This window comes from Varroa destructor, unplaced genomic scaffold, assembly GCF_002443255.2.
Source record: "Varroa destructor unplaced genomic scaffold, Vdes_3.0 BEIS01000004.1, whole genome shotgun sequence".
NCBI classification, from domain to species: domain Eukaryota; kingdom Metazoa; phylum Arthropoda; class Arachnida; order Mesostigmata; family Varroidae; genus Varroa; species Varroa destructor.
This window is the reverse complement of record NW_019211457.1, coordinates 23,484,520-23,506,342: the sequence shown is the minus strand read 5'-3', so window position 1 is coordinate 23,506,342 and position 21,823 is coordinate 23,484,520. Positions and strand designations below refer to the sequence as shown.

General features: G+C 40.6%; 1 protein-coding gene across 1 annotated transcript in view; it reads left to right on the top strand.

Moving 5' to 3' along the window:
- Nucleotides 1–21,823, top strand: part of Fife (regulating synaptic membrane exocytosis protein fife) — a 108,554-nt gene that overhangs the window by 24,984 nt on the left and 61,747 nt on the right. The window contains exons 3-6 of the mRNA XM_086987601.1: nucleotides 2,957–3,234; nucleotides 6,437–6,677; nucleotides 8,442–8,549; nucleotides 8,824–9,134. Of these exons, the coding sequence (XP_086843727.1) occupies nucleotides 2,957–3,234; nucleotides 6,437–6,677; nucleotides 8,442–8,549; nucleotides 8,824–9,134 (938 nt within the window). The remainder of the gene's footprint in view (nucleotides 1–2,956; nucleotides 3,235–6,436; nucleotides 6,678–8,441; nucleotides 8,550–8,823; nucleotides 9,135–21,823) is intronic.

Below are 21,823 nucleotides of genomic sequence, written 5' to 3'. Positions count from 1 at the left end.
CATGAGGCAGACTTTCGACGCATCGCGTTCACTCTTTAATACAACTATTTTTGTCAAAACATATTCTGTGTGTAGTCCTTAGTCTAGGATTATGTTTGTGCCTTAAGCAAAGTTTGCTCCGAGACAGGCCGTGAAACCCGAGGCTTGGTTATTGGGACTAACGATAGCTAAACAACACACAGCAAAATTTGAATCATATGTCTAATTACAAGAAATAACAATACCGTAGTTTGTTACGCGCCACGAATGCTAATGCCGGTTGATGACCCTTTACGGATTACGCTGTATGTCCATTGCGACTGCGAGATTTTGCATGAGAAAAATTGTAAATTAAAGGAAAAGTGCATAGCTTGATAAATACGAGAAACGGTAAGAGCTGTATACACTGGTTGATAACAGTCTTTGAAACGAAAGATATTTGTTTACGTTACGTACGTCTTATCTACTATTACGGGATAAAATTCGCACGGAAAATGCGGGGTGTAACAGCAGACGAAAAATTTTTAGTCGTTTGGAGACAAAGCTTTTACATGTAATTAAACGCTGGAAAGTGTATTGGAAACATCTAATATGATTCATCTTAGTTAGGTTGAATTTCTATAGATTCAGGGTTTATACGGGAGGTTTTTACACAGGGATATGCTATATTCAGCACATCCCTGGTTAATGATTATCTGCCTGCCAGGTATGCAGACAAGGAATCCACATAGTGAACAGATCGAATTGTTTTGCAATCTTACTTAGAGATTAATATTTAATTAGACTTTAAATCCATTGCTGAAATAACAGCTTTAGTTGAAATAACAGCGAAACGTTTTCTTCCTATAGGGGCATTTGGAGATCCGACAATAACTTCGAAATTTGGATTAGCGGCAAAGGGCTATTGACTTCAATTGAGATTATACTCTTCAAACTGAGCTTCATCGAAATAATGGGCAGTGTGTTACTTTATTTCTTCATAATAATTTTCTGCGGCTAGCCTGCGCGGGCTAAGATTCAGGAGTTTTAATTTTTTTTCTAGTGCGTATCGATCATAATACCTAGTCTGCATATCGGTATATCCCGCACCTCTACAACTCCCGTGACTTTCCGACCCCCCACGGTGATTTTAGTCATGAGTGAGAACACGATTCTGAGAAGTAACACTGTCAACTGGCTCCTCATGGTAAGCGTAAGGTATTAAGTGATTTCCGCGGAGAAGAAAGTGTACTGTTTTCGGTTGGGATTGTATCTAGATTCTATGATTCGATTCAAGCTATGAAGTAACAAAACAAATTGAAGAGGCGTTGTACCTCGAACGGTGCTCGATGTTCGCTCACTGAACAGCAACTTGGAACTTCTAAAGCAGTTCAAGACAAATTTCAACTTATACTACTAGTATACTTATAGCACAACTGCCTACTTACTGCTCAGTTGTAACTTCTATGTGTTACAAATATAAGTTGTATCGATTGGCGGAGTAGGGATGCCAAACCAAGACACAAGTCGTATGGGTAGACTCCATTTCACATGCTACGGTCGCAATTCCACTCGTGCTTTTACCATCCACTTTGTGATTTTTCTAATTATCATAGCTAAAAGAGACATGCAAATCTACCAGTTCCCTGACCCAACTTTATATGATGGCCGTCTTCGTATTCGCATGAATTGCGTGTTGTCCGGAGATAGGATTTCCTAATCGTAATATTAGCCTGAGTTCAATATCCGTCAAATAAATAATAGTAGTTTTTTCTCTTATACACATAAACGCATACAAACAATTAACTTTATTCATTCTAAGTTCATAAGTTTTGACAATTTACACAAATGTGCGCTTCCGTTGTGCTGTCCGATATTGATCTCATTGGAACTTCAGAAGACATTGCTCCAAGCAAAATGTTTGAGTGTAATGCCTTCGTTTTGGCACCGTTATTTTTGTAACAGCTGCGTGGTTATCTCAGAACTGGCCGTTAGTTAGACGAATCGGCAAGGGGGTTGTGGACGTACGCTTGCAGATAATCTAATTCCACCCACTCACACCCCCCATCCCCGGGAAATTTATTAGCTGGCGCTCAATGGGCAGCAGCAGCATCTGAAGGCATTTGATCAAAGGGATACGCCAACGATATTTCTTTTCGTAGAATCATCTGTTTCTGACACATTTGCGTCTATGTCACTGTATTTATATGATCAATATAAATGATTAGAATGCCAAATGTCTTCAGAGAATTGTTCAGGCTCGAATGTTATACTTGTGGTCTTATGTAACAAATAGCAGTCCCTTCGTTCTTCAAGCGCTGAATTTTTCAAGCATCAATATCTACTTAAAAGCTTGATTCCTAGTCCCTTAACAAGGACCAGTTAAAGAGGCTGCAAACTACGTTACAAACATATTTCATCATGTTCGATTTAAAAAGTTGATAGCAACTCTTGCATCCTTTTGGATCTGTTTGATCGTTTCATATATAGGCTTATTTTCCCTGGAAGCATTTTATCGACAGTCGTCATCAACGCCTGTTGCGTTTTACCACTTTCTTTGAGGCTTCGTATAATTTTTGTTACTCTGTCTTTTACAAAGTAAACCGTATCTTCTTTTCGCTCATATATTGTATAGCTGCTTTTTTTTGTTCAGGGTGCTTTACGCGCATCAGATTTAGTACATCGTACCTAGTCCCAGTAACTTATTAACCGAAACTACTACGCACTAGTAGAAGTGTGCAAGAACTATTGCAAGATCCTATTTGACAGCACACTAATGTCTAACTCACAAACGTAGTATATAGCCCTGATTGTATACAATTACTAAGCACGACACTGCTGATCTAATGAATTTAGTATTCTATTTTGCTCAAATTAATCTGCTAATCAGGTACTACGCAGTCTACATAAACCAATTTATTAGTATCAAAGCATTAGTACTCAAATGTTTTCCATGGCGTGGCTAGTTAGCTGACTCCAGCGCATTTTGACGTTTCAGATCGTGAAGACCGGTGATGGCGAGATCGGCTCTGCGGGCGGGACTGGGTCAGCCGCTGGTGAGGGCAGTACTATCGGGGTGACTCGAGGTGGGGCGCTATCGAAACTCAAACAGAGTGTCGCATCGGGGATTCAGGGTTTTTCTCAGCCTGCCAAGACACCCCCCACTACCCCTACAAAGTTGTTCAATAGGGAACTCACCGGACACCTCACCGAGGAGGAGCGATGCATCCTCGAAAAGGTCTTCGAAAAGGAGCAGCAATTCGAGATGATGCAAAAGTGAGTAAATTTATGCAGCTGTGGATTACACAAGCTTTATCTCTAATTAACCAATATGATTGTGAAGATGTCGAAGTAAATAACTACTGCGTATAAACTGCTGTGGCTTCCAAGGTACGTTGCCTAGTCCCCTAGCCAACTTAATAGGCTAGTTCGATTACAGCGCGTAACCTCACTCAATGAAACAGTAAAGCACCAATATGGTCGGGCGTTGAATTTATTAAAATTAATAATAAATCTCGGCTCCGCTGGACGAACCAAAGTTATTTCGAGGAAAGAACTAAGTTAACCTTTGTTGCCGACAGTGACCAGCAACTGACGGAGCGAGCTCAAGAGGTAACACCTAATAGTGAACTTTTTTTGTACGCCTATTGTCTTAACTTATTGTCAACTCGCCAGCACTATCTTCATTAGCCAACTTTGTACCCTTTGAAAGATACGTCGACAAATTTAAACTCGAAGTAAGCATACGAGACCCGAAGCAATGAAACTTTGTCGCTGGAATACGCTTCCGGTAACATGCCGACTTAGGCTGCCGTTAGGGCTATCCAATATCGTCGCGATTCCTCTGATTGTCTGGGAACAACTACTGAAATAAATCGACCACCAGCTGAAGAGCGCATTAGCAGAAGAACGCTAAAGGCACCAGCGACCATAGTAACTGATAACGGTCTTCCGTCAGAGTTGGCGCTGGTCCACTTTTCACCTAAAAGTTCAGCAGTATAATTTATATCGCCGTCTCTTAATATACGGATATTTTACGGCAAGATATAGAGATACCAATATTTTGAGGTCCATTGTGTTAAATCAGCCGACCTCGAATGTATTCTTTGCCTCGAAATTTCCATTAAGGGTTAACTTGTCGATTTATTTTGTCAAACCTACTTATTTGTTGAAGGACTGAAGCAACAATTCCCATCAGAATAAAGAGAAGCGTACCCACGCTCTTCTGGAAAGTAAGAACCGAAATTTGGTGACATAGACCATTTGCGTTTCGAGTTTTATGTCAGGTACTGCTGTTCGGCGCTATTTATTTGCCGTTAGAAAAGCTGCCTGGCTATGTGGTTTAGTTTCATCATTCTATAAACACCTGTCACTTACCGAATTAGCGAAGTTACTTCAATCATAGCCAATGCAGAAGTTTAAGATGATTTTTGTCTAGGTCAATAGATCATTATGGGGCTCTCTAATGTGTAACGAATATGTTTATAGTAGTGGTTTAGTAGTGTAACCCATCAAACAATGAGCCGATTTTCTTTTGAGTAACTTGGACTTGCTTGTTGAGGACGAAGCTCTCCAGCCACGTAAAAGACTTGAGGAGATTTTTTTGTAATCTAGGGAAGTATATTCCATGAGAATGAACCGCTTGGCTCACCACGTAATGCTCAGTTCGACCTGAGCAGAAACTGTAGCGTCGGAACAGGATGATAGGAGCTGATCGATTAATACTGCACGGAGACGGTGGTGAATTGGTGGAAGGATAAGCAGCATATGAATAGGCCTTGTAAAGCGAACGAAAAAGCCCTACAGAAGTTCAATAAAAAAAAATGCAGCGTGCTGAGCACCAATCCCTCCACATAGATCTAATCAGAACGTGTATTACTGGGGCATTTTTTTCCATCACGCCGTTGAAAAACACTGCAATATTAATCACGTAGATCTTGAAAACACAGAATGAAACATTAAGTAACTTTGAAAAATTTTACCATATTGCTGTCGGTTCCGGGGTCGAAGGAGACATCCAACACGCATGAATGGAATCCATGCAACGTTGAAAAAATCGAACTTATAGTATACAGTTTAATAATCTACAGACGTGCAGATATATCAACACTTCGCTAACGACCTACTATGCCATACAGGAATTTGCGTTCCCTGCTACTCGGTAGCATGTTGCTAATGGGAAAAGTCGTTGTCTCATTTGTTCGTTTGAACTGACCTGGAGATCAGCATACGGGCAAGCTGACAAAGGCCTCGTAGTAGTTTATAAAGGTTGGGGTGCAAATAGCATAACGGGAACTTCGTTCCTTTCTAAAACTACCCATCGTCCCTCCATGGCATAAAGATTGATTCCGGGTGAATCTTTTATCGTGTGACTGTTTCTCCTCTCCGAATGAACTACGGAGCAGGAACATTAAGAGTCTTCAAAGGGTTGTCTTCTGTGTTGCTCGGCGTAAACTAAATTGCAGGTACAGGCGTTGGTTTCAGTAACGATGTAGGTGTACCGCGTTTGCCAACTAAACATAGCGACATTTAAGGTAGTTTAAATTCGGAACCAGGGAGAGACGCATTCCGTTTTGTGCTAATGGGATCCAGCTTCTGAAGCAATGCCTACTAGACGACCGGAATGTTAGATAGTAGATATGATTATTAAATATGACAGACGATAAATACAATGATCAGTTTGTTCTGCGTTAAGGAAAATGCTTTGTCGAACATATAATAAAGTTATTATCGTTTGCGCATCTAAGATACCTGTGCTCGCACTGAGCGTGAATAACTTTAGATCACAGCAGCAAAAGACGTTGTATTTAATATGCAAATTTTTATTCATCTACTGAATAAAATAGCTAATTAACTGATTACAGTTACCCAGGAAATTTAAGTTCAGTCTATCTTTTATGTATTTGGAGGGCTTTCCTAATGATTGTGCAGCCATTTTTCTAGACGATTTACCTAAAATGGCCGCTGTTTCACCCCAACAAAGAAACACTGGCTGCGTTAATACTGACTCTGACTAATCTAGCGCACCTGCTTATTTTCGAACTAGCTTGACTTTGTTTACAGGGTATCATACCACGAACATTTGTATGAACGGAGTAATTAACGTCAAACGTTGTAAGGAATAGCTTAGCGAATAACTTTTGATGTCAAAAATTAGTAGAAAGTTCGAGACAAAGCATTTTGGAGCGACTCCTCCCAACTTAGCTGGTTTAAAAAAATAACATACGAATAAAACAGGCGCACGATGAAGCTCTCTGCTGTAAACTTCGTTTTTTTGTTTAATCTGCATAGGAAATGTAATAAACCGGTTCGTAGGTTCAAGGACGTTTAAGGAGCGGTAACGCCGTTGTCCTGAACTACTCTATACATGTAGCCTTATACTTTTTTTTGCGCCCTGCTCATAGGTGAGTTACATTGCCTTATTGATACGCTGGTGATGGTAAGATGGCGGTAAGCAATCTAATTTTTCAAATTTCAGACAGGGGGCGTCCGGGGGAGCATCCACGCAACTAGCTGCGTCTGACGGAACTAGTAGTCAGACAGAAAGTGGAGACGCTAATAATGACAAGAAATTACCGGCCGGCAAAGGCAAAGCTAGCTTCGGAGAGTGTCGCATCTGTCGTAAAATGTTTTCCAAGGACGAGCCTAGGAAGGTTTGTGATGAATGCAAAAGTCCAATTTGTGAGGACTGCGCGTCATATACTTCTGACAATGTCACGGTAAGTTGAGAACCAAGACGGAACGATTGCAAGACTTTGTATCTAATCTTTTCTTTTTATATAGTACATAAAATCTCTCTTCGAATGCTTCGAACAGAATAAACCATCCAGGATAGTGGTACATTTGGACCTTGATCCAGATAAACATCCTTTTTTTTATTTATCTATTATCAAATACCAAAATTTTGATCATCATCTTACTGTTCGTCAGCTGTTATCAAGTGGGGTAAGCAGAAAAGAAGCTGTTGTTGGGGAAATCTCACCGATATGACTCATGTGTACTTTGTGTAAATGAGATTAGGAGTTTTTTTTCTAGGTCCGCAAAGCTCAGTGGTGTTTACACTTAAAAAAGAGGTTAATATATATATATATATATATATATATATAGCCGAATAATGGTAAAGGGCTTGGTTCTTACAACTAGCTATACCATAAGTCTCGGATCACGTTCGTCTGGTTTCATTTAGTCGTCGCTGCTTTTTGCAATTTACGATCTCTCGGACGGCGTTATTTTCGACAAGTTCTGTTGTCGCATCTAGTTGCTCACTGCCGAGCCTCTTCCTTTGACTTTTTTTTTATCCAGCATCGCTGTGGCGCCAGCAACTTAAGCCAGTGAAAGACACACAGAATTGATCGCTTTGTTAGCATCGAGCTCTAGTAATAACACAGACATACCTCCCTTGTTTCGACTTTTACGTCCGTTATCGCCATTACGCATTTTATTAAACGGCTGGCTCCCAGCATGAAACAAAGTGCATCTATGCCCGAGTGCGGCCCTCCTCGTTTGTGGCTCCGAGTAAAACCACAAACATATTTATTTGTTGTGTATTGTACAAGCTGTCTTCAAGTGAAAACAGATGTTTAAATTAGATTTTTTTGCATAGGCCGATATATGCTGCTATCCCATAGCGGCTTTCATTCGGAGCCTATGTAGCTCATAGGCCCATCACTTCTATTCATACTTTTAGACGCTTACTTAATGGCAACAGGAAGACAGTTAAGGTTACCATGTATAAACTTATTAGACTACTCCTCACTATGCCTTACATAGTAATCCGAAGGAATCAAACTGGAGTTGTGAAAGGGCCACAACTTCTACTTCGAAACATGCATTTATAGCCACCTGACCCTACACTAATTTAGTTCGTATGAGCTCGTGTGACATTTTTCTGAAAAATGTATGGCCTACCATTCGAAATAGTAACCATCCATAAGTTTACCACTTATTCAAACATCCAATTAAGTGTCTTTGATAACCGTGTTTGGGCTTAATGTCTTTAGAAGGCTTGTGCGTGATAACGTCAATTGCTTTGCATAGGACGTGTGCCTAAAGTCAATTGTTCTGCTGTAAAAGAGCCTCCTGTGTCTTTTCAGCAGATTGCGAACACAGTTGCATCATTGTAAATGGTCGATTTCCAGTGACATCACACATTGGCTGATCTTCGGTCATATTAAACATTTTCTTATTTCTACTAAGAAAGTCCTTTTTTGGATATTCTGGTGCCACTGGTAGAGGATAAACGCCTTCCTTTTATCATACCACACCATATATATCCTGAGAACATACAGCGAAATATCTTGCTCGGCCATAAACTGCCTAATGAAGGAAGGTCTTTATTAAGGACGTTTACCGTTAACAATGAACCCATTTGCGCATTTTCTCGTGAAATCTGTCTATTTGTGCCTTTAACTGATTCTACTTATACTTTCCGATGCCTTCTGCTGAATCGAACTCGGTTATAATCATATTAACCACCTGCATAGATCTGGCGCTGTAGTTTGTGTCGACGAAGATGCACGAGTATCGGATTAGGTATGGATACCGCTTCTGGAGCAGCAGGGATCCATAGGGTACCTTCCGTCAGACGCATGGTATGTATCATCAGCAGACTAATACGGTATCCGCATTGTATTTTTGCCTATATACTTCTACTAATTTTTACTTAGGTAGTTACTCTAAGTAATGATAAGGCAAAACAACGAACGATGTAATTGGATGATGACGGATAGGGAAAAGACGTTTTTACATAGAAACTAATCAGTAGCCTTTTCAGTTTCACATTCCCTCTTCGGTCACACCCTTCACTTAATTTGATATATTTCTATTGTTGTTATTGGGCGTGTTTGGCACCATTCAATAACCCAGGAACAGGGTAGTGCTTGTCAACGAAGCCAACTCACTGACTTAGTGAGTCACACCGCAGGCGGAGGCACCCGCGCCTCCTTTATGTTACCCGACTCGTATAGGGAGGCACTCATCATGGAGATCGAACAGCAACGCCAGCGTGAAGAGCAAAGTCGGCAAAATGAGGACGGTAGCGCTGGTGCAACCAATCCAAATAGCCTTAGCACTTTAGCCATAGGAAAACCCATTAAGAGGGGCTCGTATGCAGGAACGACCGAGTTTCAGAAAAATACTCAAAGCGATCAAGCCCGACCTGGAGGCGAGAGTTTGGGGTAAGTATCCACCCAGTACTTGCCATCGCGATCTACCATGATAAAAGTAAATTGCTTATATTCTGAACTTCGATAGAGTTTCTACTTGTTTTACTTACAGTAACTTCTATTCACATGCAATATAACAAAGTCGCCGTCCAGAAGTACTGCAAAGGTAAATTTAAAACAACTGGTCACACATAGAATAAGTACAACCGCCAAGCAAAAATTGCTTTCATTATCTAAAAGTTATATGTTTTTTTTCTCAATTTCTATTACAATACGTGTGTGTTCTTGCGCTGCAAGCTGACCTCAGACCGGTTTACGTCATTTAAAGGCCTCGATTTTCCATATTAGGTGGATCATAACGCTTTATATATATAAAGCATTGATCACATAGGCCGGAAGAGTAATCGGAAAATTATGGCTATATACAAAAAGGTTGTTCAGGACGGAATAGAGGCAGTGGAACCAAGGTTGGTGCGACACGTATTTACTGGCAAATGCGATAAAAGGAGCTGACGAAGCGCTTATGTGCTTTACTTTTAAAATTATACCTGGTGAGTGCAGCTAAACTATTTTTTTTGAAAAGCCATATCACCCCACTCGAGCAACTATCCGTACCGATGACAGTCATATGCCGAAAGCTCGTATCATATGTAAGACTTTTGTTTTACTTTTTCCAAGCCCTACTATCGTATTAAAGTACACAAAAATACAATACTGTCAACCTATATCCAAAAAAATGTTAGATATATAGATTTTTTTTCCCTTTTAAAGCTCTCTATTGTATGGCTGTTTCATAAAGGGTTCAAGTAACAGTGGTCGAGCTAAGAATTAGCATATCTGTTGGGGCACAAAATTTCATTTACATGAATACGAGTTAGAAGTGGCCCGTATTATAAGGAGCTAAAGAGAATACATTTATCTGGAAGCGTTTAGCTGCCTCGTCCATAATTACATGTCCGCCCCCGTCATCAGACAACGGCTCAACAAACTACTCACTCTACTATCATAATATAGGCTTGACGCATTTAGATTAAGGTACGGCATTAGGGTCGACTCTTATCTCGACAGAAGCGAACGCCCGGAACTTGTTTGTTGGAAATTCAAGAAGATAAACTTGGATAAATGCGGAGCTAAACCTCTCTCAGACAATCTGGGCAGACGAACATGGAAAAAAAAGTCACTCCAAGAACATCACTACCCAATCCAGCTACTGTTCGCAGTCGGGCATATTTTTGTTATGGATGTGCGGGTTATTAACAGATGCATTAGTTATATTGCTGCTGATGCTCGTTACCTTGGGGATGGGTTTTTACGAGTGCAATCCATATTTGCTCTTCACCTACTGTTTCTCAATTCATTGTCTCAGAATAAGTCTAGCTTCATCTAATTCAGCCCAGTTTCTTTTCTAAGCTTCACCGCAATTGTTAACAACGTTGATATACTATGAAGCTTGAGCGGTAAGCAGAATTCGGGTCTATACCGCAGCTCTAACCGGCAAGATACATGTTTAGATGTCGTATTAAAGGTTTTTGCCCATATTAGATATGACTGAACGCAATTGTTTCCGTCTCTGCTGTTGATGTGGCTGTTAGCGTATCTCGTTGTTCTACGTACTTGCTAGCAACGACCCAATAATCTGAATTGTCTCGACCATTTTCTGGGCCATGCCCATTGGACCCTCGTTTGCGGCTATTTCGAATAGCGGCGATTCCAATGCCCATTCTTCCTACTGCACACGCGACCAGCCAATGGCAATATGACGATCGGAAATTAGCAACAAGATGGAACATGTAGAAGACTAAACCGGACTCGGATCAGCGGCGATTAATATAAACCTCAAGCTAGTTCTCTGTCGTACGCCGGTGTGCGTTGTCGCCCGATGTCACGATCTTGAAAAGTACGCATGGAAGATTAACGATCGTTTGCCTGTGTAGCTGAAAACTTGCCGCGAGGTTACTTTATGAACAAGACAATAAAAATGTTTAGAGATAGCTGTTTGGCTTCGTTTTGCCCGTTTTTACAGTCTGCCGCCATGTTCCAGAGGCACTCGTTGCTCCCGAGGGGGAAAAAATAATGCTTTGTGTGCCCGCAACACAGCGGCCTGTGTTATCTTCCTTTCAACGCCTTTTAAAGGGGCGGCTATTGGGCCCGGCGAATTTCCTCGACTAGGACAAGGCAAAGAAGAATCAGGCGGTGCTATTGTTCTTTCCCTAGTCTTGTAAGATAAAGATTAGTTTTGGTGGAATGTCACGCTGATAGTAAATTACAGGAAGTTCTCCGCTAAATGGGCAGCCTGATACAAGCTTGACATCTAGCGTACTGATAATAGCAAATGCGGTGTTTGTCCAAGTTCTGTACTTTCTACCGATTTATTTATTGTGGGGTAAAGTATCTATAGTGCGAAATTTTGCTTCTGTAGCTGCCAAAATAACGTAATCTCTCTCTAGCACAGCTATTGTTATCTACGCAGTGTATGCAAACAGAGCCTGTCGTCGTATATCGTCTCATATATGTATATATTATTTATAATGCTGTTTCAATATTATTTTTCGTTCGTTCTACAACCTTCCCATGTAGTTAGACAGGCACAATGCCATTCGACGGTATCATTATTCTGCACGGTCAATCTCTCAGCGTTGTAAGTCGTATAAAGACAAAAAAATAAATCTATTTACTTCCTGAAACATCAGGCTGGCTAGTTTGCAAGACATCTCTGTGGACACGAAGACATTAGCATTGCGATTGATTTTTTATAAAGCTTTACTATAGCGATGGATAGGATCAGTCACGGAAGATTGGTCGCGAATACGCTGAAAGGTAAGTGTAAAATATACCACCGTGCGCTTTTAACCAATAGGTTAATTTTAAGGCGATGATATCATTTTCTCTAGTAGTAATCTTTAGAGAGCACTAAGCAAGCTAGCTGCCTCATTTGGCGTACTCACCGTGTAAGCGTGCCTTATAGAACGTTTTCGACGAGAGAGAACGCCTTTTTTGATATTGACATCAGTCGGACATGACATATTACGATCTCTTATATAAGCAAACGCCGCGTTAATTCGGTCGCGAAAAATCAGTGAAACAAACGTGCGTACAATCGTATAGGCTAATTCAAGAATAGCAAACTATAAGAAGGGTCGTTATAACTTTAGCGTCAAAGAGAGCGTTTTCTAAAAGCCATCCATTCACCGATATGGAGGTCACTGTAGCCAGACGGACGTTTCGCTCACGTTACTTACCAGTGTATATTCTTATCACTTAGATGGACCGTTTAAGAACGCCGCAGGTTATCGTATCCTCAGTACAGAACAAAATAAAGTAAATGCCAACCGGTTATAAAAGGCCCGGGTTTTTTAAAAATATATCTGATTGAAGCTGAATAATAATAAAGGATTTAAAACAGCACATGTAGCTGCTCATACAAAAACAACCATTCTGTTCTAATATATGATTTGCCATTGTGGAACGAAAGCTCATACTCCCTACGGTTGCGTGTTGAAGCGCGTGTTATCGTCGTGTATGACGATGAACGAAGCGAAGTGAATGAACAGATACGCTTAGATATGAAACGGGTACCCAGCCAGTGAAAATACTCGTACAAAGGCTATTGCGGCGTACGCGGCAGTTAATAAGCTTCGTTGGTTAGAGAACAAGGCGCAATGCCGGCCAAAAATTTTTTAGACGGTTTTCTACTCGTTTACTAAAAAGTTAGGCATGTTAGTGCTACGAAGGCGTCCAATCTTTGATTCTACGACTTCTTATGTTCTTTTATATATATATATATATATATATATATATATATATACGACTTCGAGAATTATAGTTTTTTTTTGTCTACTCGAGATGATTAGAGCGTTCAGAAACGTGCGCTTTTATTTACGACCACAAAGTAAATGCGCACGTATAGAAACTGGATATAAATGTTTCGCATACTAAATTTCCCTGTTTCCTTAGCTACTCTATGACATATGCCATAATATTTTGTTATTATTATTTCTAAAAAAATATCATCTTAGGACGGTGGAGAAATGTCGTTTAGGACCCATCTAGCTCAATCCAAATACTCCGTTTATTGATAAGCGTTCGGATCGTGCCAGCATAAGAACATATACACATATATATGTATATATTCTTATGCTTCTTATAACGCCTAAAGTGGGACAAATTCTGGTTCATTATGTGTGAGAGCGGGCATGCGTTCATTCTTCCGCGTACTTCCGGTAGCAGACAAATGCTAGTTCGTCTGTGCAACGTTTTGAACCCCTGTATTTTTTGGGAATTTTTGGCCTGCTACCAGTTCAAAATTTTATTACATTCGGTATTTTGTATGCAGCGCATTTGAGCAACACTTTAACGAGTTGACGTCTACTAATATCGTCTGACGCACGGTCGCTAGTAGAAATTATTTGCGGATCGAAGGGGTACTTTGGAAACAAGATAATGATTAGTCAGCAGTTGATGCCCATACTAATTCTATTAAACATGTACAGCCATCAGGAATTAGGCTCCCAGTACATGCTAAAATCTCTTTTACTTTTACACTTTCAAAAGCAGTATCACGTCCCAGCTCAAGCCCTTTAATATATGGGGTTGCCTAGCCTGCCACATAGCACATATATCACTGATAGGGGTTTCGCAAGCACAACGAGAGGCGGCGATTATTCTTAGCGTACGATCACTCATACGATTGTTACGTGCAAGAAGTATTGTCTTCTTCTTTACCGGGTATCGAGGAAAGCAGTGAATCAGACAAAGCCTCCACATGACGTTAGTTAATATTATTATTTACTGTTTACATTACTCGACATTTGGTGATTACAAGAAAGAGCATGTGATACATGATAAGGCCGCATTTATGTAAGCCTATGGATAGAAATAGAAAATTTCTGCGAAAAGTGCTTTAGGCTTGAGGTATAAGGCTTACTTATTGTGACTTAGAAGATATCATTTGCCTGTTTTCATACTTCCATTTCATTGCAACTAACATGTGCGAGTCGATATGTACCCAACTGGATTATCATGATCTTATAGTATGGACGTCTTCCAGTGCTTACTAGCGGGCATTGGAGAGCCAGCAACGTACAACCAGCATAGATACTAACTAACTATGGGGTGAGATCTGATCATAAATTGGCTGTCGTCTCGCGGTAACGGTGGCTGGCGAACGTTCCTTGCGGTCAACATCTGCTCTACGATTATGACCACGAGAAACGTACATGAATGTTACCATTCCCTCCGCCTTAAGAGAAAAACGCCTACCTTTATTAGCAGAACAGTGGTCCGATCGAATACGACTCTAATTAACTGCCATCGTGTAACGCAGTAATAACAGTAGTGGTAAGAGGAAATAATTTCAACATTTTCATTAATTTTTCATTTCAATAATTGTTTAATGAATCAAGCTTAGCTAGACTTTGGCGAACCCTTATGCTAACCCTTAGAAACATACCCGAATTGTGTATATTTTTTTTTGTACGAAGCTCTAGCTGCTTCTTTGTGGCTTATTTGTGTAATTAGTGCAGTGATTTTTGGCAAGATTGGATTTCTCCGTGTGAGCATGCGACCTAGGCGTACTGTATGTTTCTTCTTTGTTGGCCCTCTTACATCAGCTATTCAGGCATGTTAACAAAGAAACCTTCGAAACTTTACGTCGTGTGCTTTAGCTATCGGCCTGCCACAGGTCGTGTTCGAAAAAGTTTTGATCGAAGGGCTAGAGTCACAAGCAAACTTTTCTTAATTTCCCTTAAACCAAACCAATGATTAAAGGTCCTATAGGCAGATATAAAAAGCTCTTGCATTGTTTAAGTTTTCGTATTCATTATAGAGAATGATGTTAGTAACAGAACTGCACGAGGCAACAGAAGCGCGGCATTATCGCAACCGCGTGGTTACCTCCGTCCTTTATACGATGTCTGCCTCGGCCTCATCGTCGCCGTACGAACATGTTACGTCTGACGTCATTCGATTCCTTTACGTACCACATAAGATGACAAAACTTATTTACATGTGCGAAAATTTACTAACACATAAATCTATAAATAAAAGCAACATCGCTGTTCACCAAGGTTGCTACGTCATAGAAGTTTCACTTTAGACATATGTGTGTTTTGAGTTTTACGTCCGGAATCGTCATTAGGCCTAGTTTCATCAGGCGGTTGGCTGCACGAAACGCAGTCTCTGTCTGTGCCAGGGTTCGAACGCAGGCCACAACGTGTCCCTAACATTAGCAGGCAAATTTGCTATCCATTAGGTTATTATGAGGATTCATTCTAGACATCTAAATGGTCATCGTATCATGTGTTTGGCACGTACTCATGGCTGAATGGCAAAAGATGCAGTCTTATGGTATACTAGACTTGTGCCATTAAGCCTGATTAGCGCCGCGACGATAGAATATACATCTCATACATGGCGAGTTCTCGACAGACCATTGTTTCAAGAGTACACGTGTCTTTGCCTATGAGCATTAGAGTATTCTAAGGACAACAATAAATTAGAAGGTCAGAATACTTATATGGTCGCCATGCGAGATGAGAATCAAAAAGCTATTAAAAAAAAAAACAGCTCAAATCGAGTAGGTATCTGCGGAAGGCAGCATATTGCGGCTTTATATTGCAGTAATTTCTGATGATCTGGATACAGATGCGACGGATGTAATTGGTTAGATGAAAGAGGCAACTCTCTTTGATGGAGTTATTATATGAAATAATTGAATCCAGAAAGGGACGAATATAATAGGCGCAATTTAATCAAAGTACTCATAAAAGTAGAGCAAGTCATCTGGACAAAGAAGAGAAAGAATCATTACGAGCATACACAGACTGCGCCGCCGTGTCAAGGGAGTCAACAAATTTAATGAAAACACTTTCCTTCAAATTTCAAAAGTTAATAACACACCCTTATGGCCCAAAGCATGTGTATTCTTTTGAGGGTCCGCGGCGGACCGATAGACTGTAAAAGCTTCTGTTTGGCAAAACATATATCACTGATCATATACTAACCACGGACGACGCTGGGCAGACAATGACGCGTTGGGTACGTTTTTCATAATTTCGAAACGTGTTTTCTTCCTCGTTATAAAGGCTTGCGTACAATTAAGTAACTTAAAAACATCGCACCTCCGTTTTCGGAACACAAATCGTACTATTTTTCGAAATTAGTTAGCGTCAAAAGTAAAATGGTAAGGCGACTCGGCTACCACAAATACGCGGTACATTTTTGAAACAATATCGTACCTAACTTTTCTAATGCAATTTTACAAATCCGATCCACCTTGCAGACTACCTGATCGATATAGACCAATATCTCAATCTTCGCCTTGGTTGTTCTACTTGGTTCATCGGGCGAGTGGTCCTGATATCTCTACGGTATAAAATAACCGCTAAGTAGGTTTGATCTTCAAATGACCGTGGTCTACATATACCGAACCTTTACCCTCGAGACACTCTTCTGATCCCAAATGATCTGCATTACCTAATGAAATAGAAGCTTAATTTCAGCTGTTGTTGTTAGTGAGGATTCCACAGGAAGCACAGTCCACGTACACATGCAATAGCACGCGATAACTGAACGTATGGATACGGAAGAGTACAAAGCAATTATCATCACTTTACTGCCAACACGACACAACGGAAATCGGTTTCGTCCAACAAATTCCCCCGAATCGTAGCCGAATTGCCCACAAATGGTACACAAAATGTTGAGCTAAAGACATCATGCTGTTCCGCTGAGCCAGTTTAAGGTGCAAATATTTTTCACCAAAGTAGAACTTTCATTCTGCAACCATGAAGGAATAGAAAACACGCTCATATTGACAAGGTAATAGACGTACACTCTGAATTAATGAAGTTATTTGAGAAACAACTATTGTTATATATATATATATATATATATATATATATGCGGCACATCTTTGAAGAGCTTAGAACAAGCCGTTTATAGCCATCTAGCAAGGTTTGGACTTGCTGGGCTTGCATATATATCTACATGTACGTTCAAAGACGGTGATCGCTTTGTATGTGTCCTGAATCAGGATATCTTGATGACGAACGTCATCACTTTGACTAGAATACGCTAGGATACTTTGCCGCGTAACGACTTGACAAGTGCGTGGAGAAAACCAACTAATTGGAACAGCATTGGGCTCTCAGCGTATCACTGTTGATATACACGTACCCGACCTTATCGTACACGACCGTAATACACCTTCACGACATTATCATCCGAACGAGTGAAATAATACTCGTCAGAACTGCTATTGATTTAATCTAACGAGATATTCAACAGCTCTCCACATAGTAATTATGGCAAGATAGACGATTTAGACTTCAGACTAAGACATGCGGTACTTACGTGAACAAGGTTCATGCAAAAAAGAAGTGTGATATCAGAACAGGGCCGACTGTTTTAAAGATATATGGGTTATGCACATATACATACATCTGTGACAAACTAATGATAAACATAGGTTTATGGAGTGCAAAATCGGAGGATCCATATTAGCATTTTTCAGAAGGCTGCATGCGTAGCTTCCCAACCAATAGCATATTGATTTCGTAAATTGCCATTAATATTTCTAGTACGGAAGTGTTGGGGCCAACTCTACACAATCTTCCTAGCGCCAACATGGGTTACCGTGCAGGTCGAAGAAGCCTGAAAACATCGATATCTGGGCACGTCTGCCCTCAATGGAGATAACAGTTTGAGAAGGTCGTCAAAGTTGAAAAGCTTTGACTTAGATGAAAGTCGTTTTCAATTTCACTTTTCCCGCTCGCTTACCTATCTACTGTAATAGCCCGTTCTCCTTTTGAAATGATTGCGGCCAAACCAACCAAAAGGCTGAACGATGAAGACAAATAGGTAATGTATAAGCATCAGTAAAGAGGGTGCTCCATGCATCTCATGTATAACTCGTGCCCATAAGGCACATATCAGTCTTTGGCAGTTCGCTATAGAGAAAAATTGCTTCACCACATGTCACACGATGGAGACCTTTGCTCTAGTTGTCATGACATAGCAAAAATGAATTTGGCTGATACAAGGGATAATAGTACGTGCCTATCAGTAATTTGGCCATCACAATACTAATATGGATCTCTTTTACTCTGTATATCGACGCCAGCCATCGGGAACTGGTTGAAATCACTACCGTCGGTAAGAAATGAGCAATTCTGCATGTAGAATAGTGGAGCCTCCTGTTCATATTTCTGATTGCATGAAGTTTTTAGCATTCGATCCTACGGCGCCCCGGTTAGTCCCAGGCCAGGCGTAGCTTAAGGCGTATCCTCTCGCATAGACGAGTTGTCGTTGCGATTGAGACTATATGGAGGGAAAAGCCTCATATCAATCCGCTCCGCTTGACTTGACATCACATAGACGGTACGCTAAAGCGCCAATTGAAGCGCTCTATGTAACGTTTGGCCGCACCGTGGTGTGATTTCTGTGCTATCACGCCAAGATAGACGGAAGAAATTGCAAGCTTGGCGGCTGACTTGATCAAATCGAAAAGCATCACAGACGCTGGCCAAAACCCCCCTGCTCACCACAGGAATTGAACAAGTGGGCAAAAAGGTAAGAAAAAATTACATCAGGATGTATTTTAAACTCGTCGTCTTCGTCGCGTTGCTTCCGCAAATGAGTCCATCGTTCCTGTCCAGATTCTAGATCCTTACTATCAACTCATCGTTTACTAACCGGGCTAACAGCTACCTCGCGCAAGAGCACAAGCCGTTCAGATAATGAAAAATGCGTGAACAATTACACACATATATACAGTTCGAACGCTGCGTTTATGGCAGATACGCACGTCTATAAAAAAAAAAAAAAAAAAAAAACGAAGAAGGGGAGAAAGATATTTATGTAACTATTCAGGTAGACAGTGGTGTGCGGGATAAAAAAGGTGTAACGCCGGCCTTAGTTTAAAGACGAACTAGCTAAAAGAAAAATTAAGATAAATATATAGACATATTAAGATCAAGGTCACGGTAGAAGCAGGCAGCCGTCCATGAGATTACCTATCGGGACAGTGGTTAGTCAACTTACAACTTATCATAGTGAAGAATCGTAGTAAGAGAAGGGCCCACTTCATACGAAGCAGACATCGCTACCGGCTCCCCTTACTACCACGATGCCAGTAGGCCAGATTACTGTGGTAGGGAAAAATAACAAAAACGGTCAAGGTTGCTTGTACCCTTACTCTGGAGTTCTCGATGTTTTCCTGCATTGGACCTCCTTCTTCTGTCGCAGTTGCTGCAATGCCTCTTAGCGACTTGGGTATCCATTGCTTCTAAAGTTTCGTGGGGTCCTTTGCTTTGCCTTCCATTTTTCGCCTTTAACCTTGCACATACAAAGTGACACGGGCAGAAGATGGACGAGCAGGAAACGTGACCTCCTGATCCCGAATTTCTAACGTGCTACGGTGATCGCCGTGGTGGTTGTTGTTGTTGTTGTTGTTGTGGTTGTCGCTGTCGCTGTCGCCTTCGTTGCTTTCACAGCGCCTGCCTCACTGATTGCCATTCAGGAGGCAGCTATGGTCGATCCCGAAAAGCCATTCGACTCATACTACCAACCGGCTGCCGGCTCGCGTCTGTTGGTTTCCCAATATCTATATAACGCTGTGTGGTTTAACAAAGCACTGCAACGAAGGTTCGCTGAATCTTGCCAGCTACATGCAGCGCCCAAAGAAAATAGAGCCAAGTTTCCCTCCACACCTCAGGATTTTTTTGATAGCATTTAAACAGCGGCACACAGAGGTCCCTTTTAGCGAAACCCTTACCGTCTCTATGTGACAGCGCAGTCTGCCTATCCAACCGCCGAATCGGCTGTCCCACTAGTCGCCATTTAATTCGCTAAAACGCCGGGGGCTGCTTTAGCCGCTGCTGCGGAACAGGAAGAAGGAGGATCATTTAGCTCAGTCAAAGTTGGCGCCATTGCGCGACTGACAATCGACTGTCAACATTGTTGAGTGCCCTTTAGTGCATTTTGTTTTTTCTTCATTCATAATCACGAACTCCCACGCTCGACAACAACTGATTGTGATTTCTTTAAATAATTTGAGTTTTTAATTTCAGACCACACGATTATATTTGATCAGCATGGATACTACCTGCTTGTAACGTGTTCTGAATTGGTTCTCACCGTGCCACAGGTACGATCGCCCATTGCTGGAGTATTGCTGCTTAGAGGTTCTAGCCCGTACAAAAAAATCATGATTAATTTAGGGGGTCAACAACATATGCCATGAGATTCGAAAGGCAGAAGCACCAGCACGGGACGAGAGGCAGTTAGAGCAACGTCAGAAACGCAATTCGACTGTGAGCAGCCTCATCTAGAAAACACGGCTGGGAAAGGAGCGGGACTGCTTTACGGAATTTTGTCCCGGTTTTAATCGGAAGAAACGTGCTGGAAAAAAATTCATTACGCTTCGTCGGGGTCTAGTACGTCAGAGCGAAAGACTAAAGGTAGCCCATGAGTTTTAGATTCTCAAGTGGCGATCGTTCGTAGAAATGACGGCCATTTTTAGACGGACAGCAGTATGCAGAAAAATGCTTGTTCTTATTAACGTAATTAAGTTACTTTTATCAAAGCTGTTACGCAGCCAAGTCCATTTGAAGGAGCTGCATATGACAGATTTTACCTATAAATCTTATTGTTGCTTTAAGTTTCCCCAGAGGATTCATGAGGATGTATAATAACAGACAAAACAATTCGCCTGGTAGAAAACTGATTTTTGGTTTGTATGCTAACTTCATTTTTTAAAACGATACTATATATATATATACATAGGTGCTTAGTTTATAACAAGCATCACCTATCCTAATATGGATCATTACGCACACGAATGAAGTCACCAGTATAAGTGTGTGTGTGTGTAGACAGTCCTTACTGCTATAATACTAGTGGTATTAGCTATATAGCATATTAAAACTATGTTAATTATTATGAGTATGACACACTGAAATGTAGTTATATACACATAAAGAATATGCTTATATATGTTATTAAAATTTAATTTATAAGCAAGTTGTGCATGAAATAATGCCTAGAAAAGCGCCTCTTGTGTGCATCCTATGTAAGGTTATTTTCATTCGAGTGGCCTTCGGATAAATATAGATGTTCAATTTTATATTTATTTATATTAGAAAAGTTTTGAACGATCCCCGATTTTCGGTATATACTATATAGGTTACGACATCTAAACTTAGACTTTGTACTAATTTCTTTTCTAAATAAAAATAGATATTTGAATTAAATTTTTAGTATGTGTTAAACATTTCTAGACGGGCACGTTCATTCACTATACATCCAGCTAATAATTAATAACTTTTATGCTCAACCTAAATTAACTGGCCATTTTTCAACAAAAAATATTCACATTTCAACAAAAAACAAAAATCTCAATTGCTAGCTATAAGCTTATTTAAGGTTCGTTCGAACAAAAAGTCTCAAGAAGACTAGCTGCTGGACTTAACATGTACAACTTAATTGGTAGTTGATACTCTCACTACGAAGACGGTTGATTTTTGTCCTAAAAATCTCGGTGTACATGAAAATATTTTTTAAGCCATTAAAAAATGTTGGAGATTTCTAACTTGAATTTTATCTAGCATCTTTGGGTTTGCCTCACAAAAGTATTCATCGCGTTTTTGAGAAACCGCATGCAAACGTGCAACGACGTAAAGCGTCGGTTTTAGTCCTGGTGA